Raw genomic sequence first — 18,658 nt, 5'->3', positions numbered from 1 at the left:
AATCCTTTGCTGTAGTTCCCGTGTTTTAACAACTGATTCCTGATAGCTCAGTTTGGCATAAAAAGGTGATTCCAATCTAATTTGTGTGTCTTGAGCAATGCTGATGAAAAAGCCATTCAAGTAGAAAGTAAGGGCAGAGTCTGCTGTGGTGTAGTGTGCACGTCACTGGGCTAAATAGGACAGGATCAGAAAGTCCTGCTCGAAATCTGGGAGGATGAATTGAGGTATGTAGTAACTGTGGCTTTTACACTTTGACGTTTACACCAATCAAAACAAGGATAAAAACAAGCATAGCATTGCCTGGTATTTATTAGAAGTCAGCCATAAAGAAAAATGAAAATTCGCCATTTGCAGCAACTTGGAAGGACTTGGAGGGCATTATGCTAAGTGAAATAAGTCAGATAGAGAAAGACTGTATGATATCACTTACATGTGGAAGCTAAAAATTACAACAAACTAGTGAATATAACAAAAAAGAAGCATACTTACAGATATAGAGAGCAAACTAGTGGTTACTTGTGGGGAAAGGGAAAGGGAGAGGGTCAATATAGGGGTAGGAGAGTAAGAGATACAAACTATTAGGTATAAAATAAGCTGCAAGGATATGTTGTACGACAAGGGGAATATACCCAGTATTTTATAATAACTATAAATGGAGTGTAGCCTTTAAAAATTGTGAATCACTATATCGTATACCTGTAGCTTACATAATATTGTACATCAGCTATACTTCAATAAAAAAGTTTTAATTTAAAATAAAGGTCAGATATAACTAACATTTATGTACAAACATAATATAACATATTGTTTTTATCACTAGAATTTAGAAGATACTAAAATATAAACGTGTCTTTAGTTAGTACCTATATAGTGGCAGTTAAAAGTTCTTAGAGGCCTTGTAAATTCATGAGGAAAAGACAAAAACATTTGGGTTTTTTTCGTTTCCAGCCTTTGTTTTTATAAGATTAAGTAAGAGTATGTGGAATGCTGGATAATTTAAATTATTTGAGGTAAATCTAATTCTAGCATTAATCTTTTATAACTGTGTTACCGAAGTTCATTTCCAGCTTTTATTTTCATTCTTGAATGTAAAGTTTAAACTCTTCAAAGTTGGAAGGGTTTGAATTAATTTTCTTGATAGGGAGAAAGTGAGACCATATGGCCTGGAACCCCATTCACAATGGGAAGTCTGAAGCAGTGAGTCAATAGGGAGTCCTTCTTCCTCCCTTTGCTGTCCTAAATGATAGTCTAAGTGTCTCTCACTCTTTAATATCAGTACCACAGCAGCTGATCCTCAACAGAGCACTCTCTCTTGAACCAAACCACTCCTCTGATTTCCCCCGCCCCCCGCAGCTTCATTTGGTGCTAATTAATCTCACTTTTTAATTTTTCAAAGGTTGCTAAAACAGCATATTAAAATTTACCTCATTTTTTCAGAAATTCTCTCTGAATTCCAGCCCACATTGATGGCCACATCCTGCCAGATATTTCCCATCTATTATTCCAGCATTTATAGTTTCATGGAGTCACTAATGAAGTAGCCATTTGCTGTATTTGCTTAGTCACCATAGCAACAGTGTCTTGGTTCATGTATGCCTGGGTACCTTCTTACAGTTTGACATGATATGCGGCTAATATTTCTGATTTCTACTCAGAGGCAACTGGAAATTTGCAGAATGGTATTTTTAAATTTGCTGAATAGAAGTTGTTTTGATTCCACTGTTGTATTCTCTTGGCACCCATCACGTAGTCATAGGATCATAGACATTTTAATTTGGAAAAATGATTCATACTTGCAGTATATATCACAGGGACTGGCTAGAGAAACATTGCACTTATCCTCATAAGCAGCTTATTAAATCCCTAACCTAAATATTTTTAGGAGTAAAAGAAAGTGATCAGAGGTTAGCAGTTGGGGCTGCTTGATAATCTTGGATACTTAGCTTTAAACCATTTTAAATAATTCTGGTTATAAGAATTCCAGCTACAGTATAATAAATGGGAAAATCGGAAAGTACTTCTCATCACAGTAATTTTTCCAGTCTTTTATTGTCTGATTTCTGTTAGGTCAGCTTCTTTGAACTGCATTACCTCATTTGAAAATTTCCCTTCCTACACACCCACTCTAAGTTCCTTCAGTCACCACTGAAACTAAGTTACATAAATCTATTTTCATTTTTAAAATGTGTTTTCTTCAGATTTCACATAGCGTAAACATGTACCTTGCAGAAAATACACACTCTCTAATATACATTATTTGGAGAAGACGGTGTAGCCTGTTTGTTGTGATAGAATTCACAGTTTCAAGAATCTGATCTCATCTTAAATGATAAAAAATTATTGCTGTACCATCTGTTGTAAAATATGTAAAAGCTCGCTTTAAACCACCAAGTTCATTTCACACCTAAATTGCTTTTATCAAACACACTCTATACTTTAACCCCTACCTTGCGAATGAGTGAGTGAAACCCACAGATGCCCACTTCCCTTCAGTCATCTGTAATCTCGTTTGGATCTGTATAAAAATGCAGCAAGCTCAAATCCTTACTAATTTCTTTCTGGGCTCTGAATATTGAACCTGAAGAAACATGGGCATATTTTAGAATGTGTTTATTCAAATATAAATATGTACATATACATACATACATTTTTTTTTCACCTTTTCCTGCCTAACTCAGTTACTGAATGGATTCACGAGGAGACCGAGGTTGTATGGTCAGTTGCTATTTGAGCATGTTACCTTGGATTGTTCCATGGACACAGATTTTGCCCTTGCCTTTAGCTAGTGACACTAGAAGGAACTGGGTGAAAGAGCTTGGTATGAAACCATTACCACAACTGGAAAAACTAATGTAGGAGTTTATGCTTTCTTACTGCTATTCAGCCTCATTCAGGATGTCTACCAAAGATTAATGACCCAGATCATCATATCAACACATTAGCAAAATAAAGTGGATTTTGTCCATATAAGTAGCCTGTGTAATAACTTGTAATCATCCGTGCATGTTGATGATGCAGGAAATGTTTTCATACGTTTGTTTGGGGCCCCTAATAGTAGTCATTCTGTGACTAACCAGAGCTACATGAAGAATAGCCTGATATCCCTAATGTTTTATAGGAGTAATAGGCTATAAAATAAGTGACTAAAAGGTAAAGGTACTTTTAAATAGAGCTAGTAATACAAGTAAAATGACACATAGAGTCTAAATCCATAAAGCATCAATACTGTTTTTGCCCACGTCTTGTTTAGAAATCATTTTCCTATATGCTAAATTTATTGTCTTTGTTCTAAGACCAGCTATAAAAATCCTAGATTTGAATTGAACCAGGTAGTGTTTTATATATTTAGAAAAAGCAGACTGAAGCATTTCTATAATGCCTTCTTCCCTCTACTAATAGCAAGAAAAATTATTTTGTTAAACTCATAAAATGATATATTCTTTTTTTTTAATAAGTATTTATTTATTTAGTTTTGGCTGCGTTGGGTCTTCATTGTTGCGTGCAGGCTTTCTCTAGTTGCAGCGAGTGGGGTCTACTCTTTTTTTTTTTTTTTTTTTTAAAGAATGGGGATACTGCTTCACATTTAGTCTTGACCAGTTCCTGCACTTCTGTTTTTCTGATAGGTTTTTTTTTTTTTTAAGATGTTGGGGGTAGGAGTTTATTAATTAATTTATTTATTTTTGGCTGTGTTGGGTCTTCGTTTCTGTGCAAGGGCTTTCTCTAGTTGTGGCAAGCGGGGGCCACTCTTCATCGCGGTGCGCGGGCCTCTCACTGTCGCAGCCTCTCTTGTTGCGGAGCACAAGCTCCAGACACACAGACTCAGTAGTTGTGGCTCACGGGCCCAGTTGCTCCACGGCATGTGGGATCCTCCCAGACCAGGGCTCAAACCCGTGTCCCCTGCATCGGCAGGCAGATTCTCAACCACTGCGCCACCAGGGAAGCCTTGGGGGGTGAGGGGCTACTCTTTGTTGCGGTGCACGGGCTTCTCATTGCAGTGGCTTCTCTTGTTGCGGAGCACGGGCTCTAGGTGTGCGGGCTTCAGTAGTTGTGGCACATGGGCTCAGTAGTGGTTCGCGGGCTCTAGAGCACAGGCTCAGTAGTTGTGGCACACGGGCTTAGTTTCTCCGCGGCATGTGGGATCTTCCTGGACTAGGGCTCGAACCCGTGTTCCCTGCATTGGCAGGCGGATTCCTAACCACTGCGCCACCAGGGAAGTCCCTCAGTTCTTAATAAATCTATCCATAGGCTCTATATAAGAGAAAATTTGCATGTTGGCCAGGTCATGTCAGTGTTCACAGTTCCCCACCAAATGATACCAAACCAGAAGCCTATTTATCAGTCAGTGGATAGGTTTTAGGAGCTTATAAAAGTGGGGATTGAATGTCTCTTGAGAGGGCTGGCAACAAGAACTGACAAAATTGTGAAAATAGAAAACCTTAGTGTAATAACTGCTCTCAGCACTTTATCAATGTGGTGAACATTTGAGCATTAGTGTTTCTGCTATGAAACTGAGTTAATTTTATTATATTAATGGTAATTTCTAGCAGTTTCTCTTTTAATTTTTAAAGAATTTTATCCACAAAGGTAGAACCTATGTGAGACTTAAGCTCTCAAAACCAAATTCAACTTTAAATTAATGAATAAATTTCAATCCTTGATGGAAAGAAAAGGCTTTTGCATTCTGTTTATTAAACACTTGATTATCAAAGTGTTTTTAACAAGATGTGTATGATGTGATTCGAGACTATTCAAGGGCTTGGCAACCCCCAGTACACCACGCTGAGCTGCCACACTGACTGACTGGCCCGCAATTCTCTCATCCCGTCGTCCTCTGAGTCACACATCCCTGTGGGATTCTGTGGGCTCTTGTTGTTCATGGGGACTCCACAAGGAAACAGAAGACAGGAGTCAGTTCCTGAGCTGGGCAGGAGAGTTCAGGCAGCAGCAGCCCCTAGAATTAGTACTTAGGCAACACCCACCCCCTGCTGATGAAAGTAATCTGGGAGAAGAGATGGGTGGTGAAATCTGAGTGGCATGAGTGAAACGGTGATGTCAAGAAGATCTCTGAACACCGTCTAAATGGATCTGCCTCACACAAAAGTGTACGCAGGTCAGTGTGGATAAATGTTGGATATGAAATTCTAAACTACTCCTTAGCGATTATGGGCAGAAATGGGCCCAAGTACTATTGTTTAATGTTTCCTGCAGGCATTAGCCTCTTTGGCCGATGAGGTAAAATAATGTGTATGAAATCATCTAGAGCTATTTAGAAAAACTAGAGAAAATCAAGAGGTCCTAGAGAAACCTAGAGAAAATCAAGGACTAAAAAGGTCCAGGAGGTGGAAAAGTAGGGCCACTCGCCTCAGTGAACTAGATATCCACAATAAAGGGAAGGAGAGGAATAAAACAGCTACTTCGTTCAGTTGCACCCACTATGCAGTTTGTCTGGAGGTGACCCTGTCTCCTGGGAAGAAAAATATTTACATAACCCCCTTGAATCATGCTTTAATATGACGGGGAAGATGGGGAAAGATATTTTTGAAACTAATATTTAGTTTTAAAATGGTTGTGAGGTATCTGCATAACTTAGGAAGATGTTCTGCTCAAATGCATTTTTCTACTTTTGTTAAACTCAAACTCATGTTCTGGTCACTAATGGTTGAAGGTCATATATGAGAGATTGATTTGAGTGCCCTAAGGATTAACTCCAAAAATATTTTGACTACATCTGAAATCCAGTAAATTTTTAAAATCTGATATATGAACAGTTACCCAAAACTGTAAGCTGCCCTATTGCTGTGGTTAAATTATAATTAGTTCTAATTAGCACTTCCATGAGCATTACACATTTTACCTGCAGCTGAATGGCATTTGGAAAGAAATTTTCTTATCCTTGAAAATGTCAAAGGAGATCAAAGAAAGTGCTTTTTATCTGATGTAGCCAAATATCCCCCATCAGGGTAAAGGATGAACACAGATTCCATAAATCTAATCACTGAAGCAGGTAATTATTAGAAGTTATGTTTATTCAAATAACTTCCATACATTTCTGTTTAGTGTGGCTACTGAAGTGATTACAGTAAGTAAAATAATAATAAAATGTACTGAACGCGTCCCATGGGACAGGCCATTTGTAAAGATTATCTCACTTATTTCTGTTGTTGTAATTCTCATTTTTCCCCGTGAGAGCACCAAGGTGTTGAAGAGATTGACTAACTTGACCAAGGTAACACCTAATAGTAGAACTGGACCTTAAAACTGGAGTCTGGGTTCAGACCCTACCATACCATGATATGGTACATTCTTTCTAAACTAAGCATTGTTCAGAGTTGTTCTGTGTGCCATAGGTCTGCTTAATCTCTGATTTTTTTTTTAATGGGAAATTATCAGCATGAATCTGAATACAAAAGGTATTTCTTTGTTGCCTTTTTGAAAACAGTCATCCCTGGGTATCCACGGGACATTGGTTCCAGGACCCGCTGCAGACACCAAAATTCACAGATGTGCAAGTTCCTTATGTAAAATGGTATAATACAGCTGGACCTTGTTATCCATGTGTTTTGCATCCTCAGATATGGAGGACCCGACTGTATTGAATTATAAGTATGGTTCCTGGTCCTTTTGATTGATAAGCTTTTACCCGCCACCCCCTGGGAATCATACCAAATTATTTAGGCTTTTTACTTTTCTTGGAGTATGGAGAAGGGAAATAAAATGAAAAGTTCTTAAAAATGAAACAAGTATTTTTGTCATTCATCATCCTTTGGAGTTTAGGGTAATTTCATTTCTAGCATAAAAAGAGTAGCTACTTGGACATGTATTGAGAAACAATTAATGTTCCCTGATTAGCTAAACTTTTTTCCTCATGTGTTTCTGCTTTGTGCCTGTACCAAAATATTGACTAGGGTATTTGATTAACAGGAAAAGCATAAGCAGTAAAGGGTTTCTTACATCAAATGCTATTGCTTCCTTCTGCCCCCCCTTCAACTGCCCCCCTTCTTTTTCCCCTTCCCTATCACACACACTCTTACACTGAAATCACAACTTTCTAAGGTAAAAAACAATTTGCTTTCAGGAGATGATATAAGAAGTCATGCCTTTCTTGGACTAAAGAAAAAACACATTGCAAAGAAAAAGTTTCAAGCGACCAAAGTTTATAATGACTTGAACAAAAACTCCGGGCAGTGCAAACCTTAGATACCTTGTTGCTTCCCAGACTCCTACGAACCAGTTGCATTTGCTGTCTTTCTGACCCACTTCCTCCCATTTGGACGTCTGTAGTACTTGCATGCAACCAGAGCACTGGTGACTGGGAAGTAATGCTACTGCTTAGGCTAAAGGGATCCACTGAAGGTGCCTTCAAGTTCAAGATATTAAGTAGATTACATAAGGAAGGACTATGAGAGAAAAGGAAACTACATAAGATAGTAAAAATGTTCTGGCCATCAGGTAAGATATTTATATTTTGGACTGTTGAGTGGAGATTGTGTTGTTTAGCTCACAGATTAGGTAAACAGATACTCTCCGGAATGTTGGTGATATATGCTCTTCCTGGAGAAGTGAAAATTGGATTGACAGTCTTACAGTGTTTTGGTGAAAAAGAAAAAATTAGGCAAAAATTAAACCAAGACACATAAAATATCTTCATTACACTGTCATTTATTTTACCTTACCCAACACATACCAAAAACTTGCGGATGGCTGTTGTTTCTAACGAATCTAGGAGAAAACAAGGTGCGTTGTGCATTATCGTTTCCCTCGCCAGATGTAGGTCCCTTCCGAACAACTTGCTAGCTAATGTAATGGATGCGTTTTGGACATAATATATTTTCTTAAATAGCTATAAATATTTTAAATTGGGATAGTATATGTTTACCAACTTGAAAAGACATCTGGATTGCCTCATTATGTTTAAGATGCAGTGATATAAGAACACTGGACGAGGAATCTTGAATTTTTTTCCCTTTCAGACAAGCTGTATGACCATGGGCAAGTCACCCTCACGCTGGGACTTAATTAGTGATTTGAATTATATTACTCTCATGTAAAAGAATTCAACTCAGCGTTAAGTCTTTCATTAAGAGGGAACTGTTAGGACTCACCGACCTAGAGAACAGACTTCTGGTTGCCTGTGAGGGGTGGCGGGCAGGGAGAGGATTGGGGGTTTGGGGTTAGCAGATGCCAACTAGTATATATAGGATGGATAAGCAGCAAGGTCCTGCTGGGTAGCACAGGGAACTGTATTCAGTATCCTGTGATAAAGCATAATGGAAAAGAATCTGAAAAAGAATATATATGTATATATATCTGTAACTGAGTCACTTTGCTGTACAACAGAAATTAACACAACATTGTAAATCAACTATACTTCAATAAAATTTAAAAAAAAACAATCATAGGGAGGAGAAAAAGAGGGAGCTGTTAGGTTGAATCATACGAAATTGCTAGTTTTATAAAAAGCCAAAAATGATCAAAATTCTGTATTATATAGGAGATATTTTTTGACTGTTTGAGCACGAGCTAAAATGCCCTCTCCTAAGAGGAATCTGGGAGAGTCCATCAGCCAGCTCATGGATCTCAGGATGGCAGCGTGGGATTGGAGGTGCAGGGAATCGCAAGGTCCTTCAACAAAATTGTGTAGTTTTGATGCCAGTGTTTATGACGCACTTGTGTCATGGCTTTCTTAGATCTAGTTATAATTCTTAGATCTTTGCTGCTGCTTTGCTTAAAACAAAAAACAGGGGCTTCCCCGGTGGCGCAGTGGTTGGGAGTCCACCTGCCGATGCAGGGGGCACGGGTTCGTGCCCCGGTCCGGGAGGATCCCACATGCCGCGGAGCGGCTGGGCCCGTGAGCCATGGCCGCTGGGCCTGTGCGTCCAGAGCCTGTGCTCCACAACGGGAGAGGCCACAGCAGTGGGAGGCCCGTGTATCGCAAAAAAAAAAAAACAAAAAAAAAAACCAACCCCTGGGATATAGATATATGGATCAGAGGACTGCTAACTGGAGGCCTGGTATAGCTAGTGTATGTGTTTTTTGGTTTTGAGGGGGGTTTTGTTTTGTTTTGGGGGAGGAGGATTGCCCTTTTAAAAAAGTTGAATTAGTTGGCAGTGTCTAATGAATGATTTCACATAAAAATCTGACTCTGGATTTTCTTGAATAATTAGGCAATCTGGTAATAGCAGCGTTACGCTCCTGCAGAGTAACCTGGTGCTGAGGACTAGTTGCCCACTTGGGGTGGAGCTTGTGCTCTGTTTCCAGTTCACCACAGCCCTCACCTCTCCCTGTTACTTTTTCTTCTTTACTTGACAGGCCCCTGTAGACATTTGCGTTGGCGATTCTCTTGCGCTCTCCAGTAGAACTTTCTGCAATGATAGAAGTGTTCTATATCTGTACTGTCCAGTATGGTAGCCACATGTGGCTGTTGAACACTTAATGTGGCTGGTGTGCCTAAGGAACTGAGGTTTTGATTTAAATTAATTTAAAGAGTTGCATGTTGCTAGTGGCTACTGTATTGGACAGTGCAAGCAGATAATGGAGTTTTTCCCATTATTGGGTGTTTCCTACAGAGTGAACATTAAACCTTAATGTATTTTACAGTCTCTTCTCTTAGATGCCGGATCTAAATGTTAGCATATATCGCTGTAAGTCTTATGATTTTACATCCAAATTACCATCTCTGATTAAATGCAGCCTAAAACCTTTCTTCTTCTCATACTTTTTTTCCTCACTTACCACGTTTATATTGCATGCCCATTCTAGGCCGTAGGGATATGAGCAAGGTCCCTGTTTTCATGAAGCTTACAAATAATTCACAGATATTTCTAAGAGATACTTAATTTTAATATTTACTGTCTGTAATCCTTCTAGTAGTCCTGCCAGATAAGGGTATATTTGATTACTCGTCAACTGCAAGTGCTAAAATTTTTTCAAATCCACATTCTAATAGACTAAAATGTTTTACTATTACTATTCCTCTGAGAAGCTCTCTGTCCTATTGAAGCTTCCTATAAATGTACTGTCTTAAAACTAGGCATCATCAGAACCTTTTTGTATTAGTGAATCAGCTCAGCATACATCTGGTTATTCCCTCACCTGGCCTTCTCCCAGCCTTCTGTCCACCTGCTCCCAAGCTGGGCCTTCTTCTGAAACTTGTTTTTGTTATCTGACTTAGGGCCCAGTGGGTGTTTTCACAGGCAGTCCCAGCATTCCGGGCTGTTCCTGCTTCTCCTTGCCCAGAGACTTTTCTCTCTCACCCGGCAAACGTCAGCTTCCTTCTCCCCCTTGGGAGGCACTGTTTACCTCCTTCACTGCTTTACTCTCTCCCTTTCAAAAATGAAATCAGCATCTTAAGAAAATTTACCTTCTTTTGTGAAACCTGTCATTTTAAGAATAGCATAAATTGCAATCAAACGCAGCTAGAGCACAAAGGATAGATGAATGCTAAAATAGTGATATTTACATTATAAAATGACTCCTACATTGGCAGCGGATGGAAACATTTGTCATTCACTGTTTTTGTAGTTGTTTAACTCTATAGTTAATAACCAGATTAGCAAGGCAGTATTACTTAGGGTGTCTTGCTTAGGCAGGAGAATAGTCTATATGTATAAAATCAGGCATTATTGGGAAATTTGTTAATATGGGATTCAGCCTTCGTGATCTAAAAAAGGTGTCCAGTAAAGGTCATTTGTTCATATGCTTAGCCAGTATTTTTGAGTTACTTTTACATAAGAAGCATTATATGTAGCAGGGAGGTTAAAAAAAAGATCTATTGACTAAAATTTGTAGACTTCTCTTCCCCAGTCTGCCAACAGCTTAGAGCAGTAGAATCTGGCTTTTTTCAGTTCCTGTTAGATCTTACCAGTGTTCATACTTTAAAATATTTGGGGATGTTTATGCTACTTTTTTTAAATGAATTTTATATTTTCAAAATATACTAAACAATTTGAGAATTGAATTCCCACTGTAGTGCATAAATCTTAATAAAGTATAATGAAGTAACTTTAATAAGGGTGATTATGCACCATGATTATAGCCTAGTGACATTGACTTAATAGGAATTTTTTTTTCATTGTTATAAAGGAGAATGTGCTCTTCTTTGTCTCTGTGTGTGTGTGTGTGTGTGTGTGTGTGCGCGCGTGTGTGGAATTAGGCTAGTTGAAGGCAGGTTGATGAGCATCAAGGAGAATTAAGTGTTTTTTGAGCTATAATTGATATACAATATTATGTAAGTTTCAGGTGTACAACAAAGTGATTCACAATTTTTAAAGGTTATATTCCATTTATAGTTATTATAAGAGAATTACTTATTTTGATCTAAATTCAATAAGCTTTTAATTAGAGATGTTACTCTATTATATGGCCTATTAGGGACTGTATAGATTAACTGCTTGAACCTTTGGGTTAAAAAAAAAAGATCTGAGTTCCAGTTCTGTTTTGCCTTCTGTAAGGAAAAAGCAGGATTGAGAAGATGTAGGTAAAGCTTTTAACACAGTTTCTAGCAACATAGTAAGTGCTTTAAATGTCTGTTATTTGTTATAGTTGTCGTTTTATTAGTGTTTAAGCTCTTGGGTCTTGTAGCCCTTGAGCTTTTTCTTTGCTGGGAAAAAATGAGAGATAAAACTGACTGTTTAGGGCTTCCCTGGTGGCGCAGTGGTTTAGAGTCCGCCTGCCGATGCAGGGGACACAGGTTCGTGACCCCGTCCAGGAGGATCCCGCATGCCGCGGAGTGGCTGGGCCCGTGAGCCATGGCCACTGAGCCTGCGCGTCCGGAGCCTGTGCTCCGCAGCAGGAGAGGCCGCGGCAGTGAGAGGCCCGCATACCCCAAAAAACAAACCAAAAAAACAACAAAAAAACTGACTCTTTAAATAATAATTCTAGAAAGACTGGGAATTCATTGAGTCCTCGTCTTCTAAGAATGTGAATGTGTATTCTAAATTGTCCTGAAATGGTGGTAATAATTAGCAACACGTATTTTTTTTTAATGGTTTGTAAAACAGGGCCTAGCTGTGTCTAAATGATCACATAGTAATATTTTTCTATTACTTCTTGAAAATAACACCATGTTTTTAAATTTTCTGAAAAAGTTAAGACCCAATTTTTTAAATGGTTGGGACAGCAAAACTTTTAGCTTCCTCCCAGTCCAGCATAAAACCTCTGTGTGTAGTTTGCTGTTCAGCTGTACAAACCAAATATTTGCAAATTAATTTATTTTGTACAAGCCTAGTTTTAAACCTCATTTTGACTTTGAAGGCATGTTGAGGTCAGTGATGTTTAATTTGGTGCTTTGTTCAGTGATGAAGTGGAGTTGCAAATTGTTCTGACGCTTCATGAGATAATGTTAAATGGATTATTTAATGTTAAGTAAAGAACCCTGCTAAATTATTTTAAACTATTCAGGTTAAAGTATTTTAAGATTTAGTTTTTTAAGAATATGTTATATTTTCAGTCCACAGATTAACCTTTTGAGGTGTTTTGTTTTGTTTTAATCTATTTATTTATTTATGGCCGCATTGGGTCTTCGGTGCTGCGCGTGGGCTTTCTCTAGTTGCAGTGAGCGGAAGGCTACTCTTTGTTGCGGTGCGTGGGCTTCTCATTGCTGTGGTTTCTCTTGTTGTAGAGCGTGGGCTCTAGGCATGTGGGCTTCAGTAGTTGTGGCATGCTGGCTCAGTCGTTGTGGCTCACGGGCTCTAGAGCTCAGGCTCAGTAGTTGTGGTGCACGGGCTTAGTTGCTCCGCGGCATATGGGATCTTCCCAGAAAAGGGCTCGAACCCGTGTCCCCTGCATTGGCAGGCAGATTCTTAACCCCTGTCCCACCAGGGAAGTCCCACCTTTTGAGTTTTGAATCATAAAGATATCTTCTTTTAATTAAAACAAAACGCTTAGACTTGACTTTTTAAATGTATAATAAAAAGGTTAAATTTTAATGTGAGCTTTTTATTTTTTAAAAAGTTAATTCAGTGTTTTCCTTTACATATTTAAAAGATTAAATACTTTGAGGATAAAAATGGCATGAGTCATGACACTCTATGGATGATGAAATTGGCTTTTAGAACTTTTGTATTAGAATTGAAAGGAAAGTATGCCACATGAACCTGAATCGGGATGCAGTGGCTGAAAATAAATTCTAGTGTAAGAGCATGACAAGAATAAGCTACCGTTTATAAAAATGCACTTACCTGAACAGACTGAAACCCCAAGGAATTTTCAAATTGTGAAGTAAGGGGAACAATCATTTAATGTAGAAGGAAGAAGCTAGCGCATGCCTCCCTCCTTGAAAGCCTATAAGATCAAATTGTGGAGTGAGGTGATTGAATCAGGAAAGATAATTTAGTGGCAGCATAACAGGTAGATTACCATTTAGAGAGGCCAAACCCCTGAGAACTGATTGCATTAAGGGGATGGGGCTAAGGTTAGAGCACAGAGAGGTGTTCAGAGACAGGTTGCCACTTGGTTATGGGGGGGGGTTTCCGCCCTTTTTTCAAGGAATTACACATGCTTAGTTCTACCTCTTTGTAAACATTCCTATATCTGTCTTCAATCATTCTTTTCTCTCTAAACGCTTATCTCTTTGTCACTTTGAGACATCTTCTCAGCTTGGAGGAGTGATTTCTGCCCAGTCTTTTTCGCCTCACCTGTTAGAAGTTTGGATTGCCCTGCTCCAGCTTACCCTCAAGTGCACATCTTGGAGTTAATCTTTACTTCGTAGCAGCACGCAGTCAGTTGTCATAATATCAACCCCCTGTCCCTCTTCAGTCCTGCAGATAATCTGTTATAGATAAGCGTTTGTTTAATGTTTGTCTTCCACTAATCAAGTCTTTTCTTCAGAGAGAGGCACCCAGTAGTCATTTGCTGGATGATTGCCTGTAAGAGGCTCCTTCTGAAGTCTGGTCATGGCACAGCTGGAGCCATGCGGGTGCAGATGTGGGAGAACAGTGGATTAAGCTGGAGAGATAGCAGGGACTTGATCCCATAGGGACATGCAGTCATGTAAAGGAGCTTATGTGTCACCCAAGAACAGTTAAGAGGCCATTGAAGGATTGTTAGCCCAAGTCCATCTTTGGGTGGACATCTCCCTTCTAGACCTCTAGCTAGTGCCTTCTTCCTGGTTCATAGAAAGTATATTTGGCCCATGAAAAGCAAAGTAACAAACTACATATGATTTATGGTGACATATACAGTAAGTTTCTAAAGACATTTCTAAAGTACTTTTTTTACACTTCATAAAATAATGAATTTATGTATTTAAAGGATATATATGGATTTATGAATAATTGGAAGGATTAAAATATTTATATTTTAATACAGAAATGGCTGTACTCTATTTGGGGATCATAGTTAAAAATAAAACCTGTAGTATTTGTAGCTTTCAAATTAAAAAAGCAATTGGTAGATATTTAATATCTTCTGAGGAATTTGGTATTATATCCCTAAAAATAGGCAGAAATAAACAGAAATAACTCCAACCAAGTAATTAAATAATAAGAATGTTATAAAAGCAGGTACCTTTTATACTGCAAGTTGTGCCTTTGAAGGAATTTTATTTTATTTTTTTAACGTCTTTATTGGAGTATAATTGCTCTACAATGGTGTGTTCGTTTCTGCTTTATAACAAAGCGAATCAGCTGTACATATACATATATCCCCGTATCCCCTCCCTCTTGCGTCTCCCTCCCACCCTCCCTATCCCACCCCAGCTTACCATTCCCACTCCCTGTGTCCTCAAGTCCATTCTCTAAGTCTGCATCTTTATTCCTGTCCTGCCCCTAAGTTCTTCAGAAGCTTTTTTTTTTTTTTAGGTTCCATATATATGTGTTAGCATACAGTATTTGTTTTTCTCTTTTGAAGGAATTTTAAATGAACATTTTTAGTTCCTGTTCTGTTGAACCAAAGAATTTAAAGTCCCATTAAAATAAAGTAATACGATGTTCAACATGTATTATTTTTAACTGACCAACATTTTTAAGGCTTTCAAACTAAGAAATGATTTTTCGTTTTCCTTTAAGAAAGTATACTTCCTTTTCTGATTATGAAAGTGATTGATGCTTATTGCAGAAAATTGAGAAAGCATGTGGAAATCTTAAATGCATTCATTTTGCTCTCTTTCTTCCCATTCTTTCATGTTAAGTTCCATTTTCTTTAAAAACCCACCTTCTTTTTTTTGTCTGTATCAAGTAGATAATCTTCTAACATGGTTCTCAGTTTCTTTGCTGTGACCATTGCATTTCACTAGTTCCTTTTGGGTTCATTTTACTTTTTGCTGAAATGAATCCTTGAGTAGTTCTCTCAGTGAGGACCTGTGAATGATAAACTTTGTTTTTGTACAAAAATACTTTCATTTCACTCTTACTCTTCAATTATAATTTAGCTAGACATGGTTGGCAATTTTTTTTCTATAGTACTTTAAATATATTCTTGTATTCTGATGTCTTGCTGATGAGAAGTCTAGAGGTACAGTGGTATCTTCTGTCCTTTAAAAAATCGTCACTTTGATTAAAAAAAAAAGTCGTTTTGAAAGCTACACCATTTTCCCCCTTAAAACATTTTTTAGATTTACTGTGCTCATATACCAAAGAATTAATTTTTAAAATAAGAAGTAAATGGTTGAATGTGAGTCACTGGGTATGGTAATATTTAGTCCAAAACAAAATCTCCTCAGATTGCTATTTGAATATATATATTTATAATATGCTATATACCTAGTGTCATAGGTTTATTTTATGGTTCTTTTTCCAAAAGTGATGTTTTTAATTATATTTTAATTTAGATGGATGGAGTCCTACAGTTGGACAACCAATGCTGTCCAATAGAAATTTCTGTGATGATGGAAATGTTATTTATATGCACTGTCCATTAAAGCAGCTACTAGCCACTAGATCCTGAATGCTGATGTGTCATCTTTTTATCATACTTTAATCTCATCAAATGAATAGAAGTTTTGGATTAATACCTTGATTAGTTTTAGACCATATAACTTAAGATAATTCATTTTTACATGCAAATTTTTTTCTAGAAATTTAAAGCTGATTAGCTTCTTTGTTTTAAAACTTAAAGTTTGACTGCAAAGTATAGGTTTAGAAGGAAGTTGTAGAATTAAATGACATGGTTTGTATGTTTAGCTTATGGTCTGGTTTCTACATTATTGTCATATTCAGTGTGTTTTTGAAGTATTAAGACTGATGTATCTTCTTTATATATTAAGTATTAGTCTTGAAGAATTATAGGAATAACTCTTCAGGTTTCACCCAGTAAACAATGTTCGTAAGTTTGTTAATAATGCCTTCTGTTTTTCAGATTACAAATAGAAGAATCTTCCAAACCTGTGAGGCTATCACAGCAACTAGACAAAGTTGTGACAACCAATTACAAACCTGTTGCTAATCATCAATACAATGTAAGTCTTCATGTCTTTCTTCACTCTGTTCTGTCTTTAATATCACAAACTCTTAGGTTTTGAAAGGACCTTGGCAGTCACATAACTTGCTGTCAGGCGCTTGAGTTATCCAGACTTAGTGAGGAAGATAACAGTTGGCCAAGCATAGAAAAGATATTCACTGTGTATCCTAAATCATACGATGAGAAGAAGGCAACCACTGTTCAAATGACTCCTGAAAAGTTTTTCAAAGAAATAAAACACTTCATTTTTCAATGTTTCTAATGTTTTAGTGTCCTTAATAAATATTAGTTTTGCTGTTTTTTCTCAATACCTTTATTACTGAGAGTTTTTAATGTTTTGACAAAAATTTTAAAGGCCATGAAACAATGATAATTTTTCCCATTGATTATTAAGATGGCTTTGCATAGTTTCAACTTTTATGGGCATTTTTATGGCCTCACACTACCATTCAAAGCAAGGACTGCCTGTGTGTATGTGTGTGTGTGTGTGTGTGTGTTTAAACCTCTTTTATTGAAGTATATCATATATACTATATTTATTATATATATACACAGCATATATATACACACACACAGTATGTATTTTCTGTGTGTATAAAATATGTATACACATGTATACATACTATGTGTACTTTGTGCCAGGCACTGTTCTTACTATTGTAACTACTGCTACTATCCTTATTTTACAGATGAAGTAACTGAGGCACAGAGAGGTTAGCTTACTTGAGGTCACACAGCCAGTAATGAGCCAGTCCAGGTGTTGAATCAGATAGTCTGTTTTAAGAGCCTTACTTTTTTTTTTTTAATTGAAGTATAGGTGATTTATAATATTGCATTAGTTTCAGGTGTCCAGCAAAGTGATGTGGTTATGCACATTGTAGGTTATTACAAGATACTGAATATAGTTCTCTGTGCTATACAGTAGGTCCTTGCTGTTTGTTTTATATATAGTAGTGTGTATCTGTCAATCCCATACTCCTGATGTATCCCTCCCCCTACTTCCCCTTTGGTGACCATAAGTTTGTTTCCTGTGTCTGTGAGTAGGAGCCTTACTCTTAATGAACCACTGTGCTGTGTTGTTGCACATTATTAGCAGTGCTAAAAGGGCTAAGGGTTCTGGGTCTTGAAGTACCTGCAGCGTCAGGAGAAATGTGATGATTTTCTGAAAATAAAAGGAAGCCTAAGTTAAGTCAAGTAGCAATTAAGAGTTGATAACCTGTGTCCTCCTTTGTTGCTTAAGATTCCCCTTGATACTGAGTTTAGGAAGAAATAAACACTCTTTAAGACTGGCCTTAAGTTCCAGGCTTATTCAGTGACGCAGATAGTATCTGCCAAACCACTGCTTTATGATATTTGAATTTCTTTTGGTTATTTTATGTGAAAGGTAGCAAATGCAAGTGCCTCCAGGACCAAGCAGGCATCTCTCTGGGTGGGGTGCTGAAATTTAAGAAGATAAGTGGTAGAGACTGATGAACTGGAGTGTATGTGCCCCTTCTAAAGACATTCAGATATTAAAAATTGCTACACTGTGTGGATTTAGTCAAGCAAGTCACAATTCAGCTGCATGCACGCAGGCTTTCGTTTTATGGCCTCTGGTTATGTGTCGGGAAAAATAAACTAAAAAAGAGGATAGGCAAGATAAGTGGGGACAAACATAAGATAATCCAAGAGAGGTATTTTTATGATGTCTGTTGATTGAGACAAGTAAGTAGAAGTCTCCTTCTTTGTCCTCTTCTATTCCAGTCTTTTCTACTCTTAGTTGGGAATACATACAACCTTTCCAAGAGAGGTATTTTTATGATGTCTGTTGATTGAGACAAGTAAGTAGAAGTCTCCTTCTTTGTCCTCTTCTATTCCAGTCTTTTCTACTCTTAGTTGGGAATACATACAACCTTTCCAAGAGAGGTATTTTTATGATGTCTGTTGATTGAGACAAGTAAGTAGAAGTCTCCTTCTTTGTCCTCTTCTATTCCAGTCTTTTCTACTCTTAGATGGGAATACATACAACCTTCTGGAGCCAAGTGGAAACAGAGAAGTGAAATAGGATAGGTCTTACTTGTCTTTGCCTCTCTTCTTCATTAATATGCTTCTCCTGTAGCCCCTGACTGTGCTTTTTTCTCCACTTACGGGTCAGGCTTCTGTATACCTGTTTCTACTCTTGTGAAAGTTTTTATTGCAGTGAGGACAAGGAAGACCACACCTTCCATAGGCTATAAAAAGATATAGCCTTTCTGGAGAGAAGTTTGGTAATTTGTGTCAAAAG

At 37.7% G+C, this 18,658-nt stretch overlaps 1 protein-coding gene across 1 annotated transcript in view; it reads left to right on the top strand.

The window, feature by feature from the left end:
* GTF2F2 (general transcription factor IIF subunit 2) overlaps positions 1–18,658 on the top strand; it is a 151,632-nt gene that overhangs the window by 106,083 nt on the left and 26,891 nt on the right. The window contains exon 6 of the mRNA XM_033843899.2: positions 16,294–16,393. Within this exon, the coding sequence (XP_033699790.1) occupies positions 16,294–16,393 (100 nt within the window). The remainder of the gene's footprint in view (positions 1–16,293; positions 16,394–18,658) is intronic.

Source organism: Tursiops truncatus, chromosome 18 (genome assembly GCF_011762595.2).
Source record: "Tursiops truncatus isolate mTurTru1 chromosome 18, mTurTru1.mat.Y, whole genome shotgun sequence".
NCBI classification, from domain to species: Eukaryota; Metazoa; Chordata; class Mammalia; order Artiodactyla; family Delphinidae; genus Tursiops; species Tursiops truncatus.
This window is presented reverse-complemented; position numbering and strand designations above follow the sequence as displayed.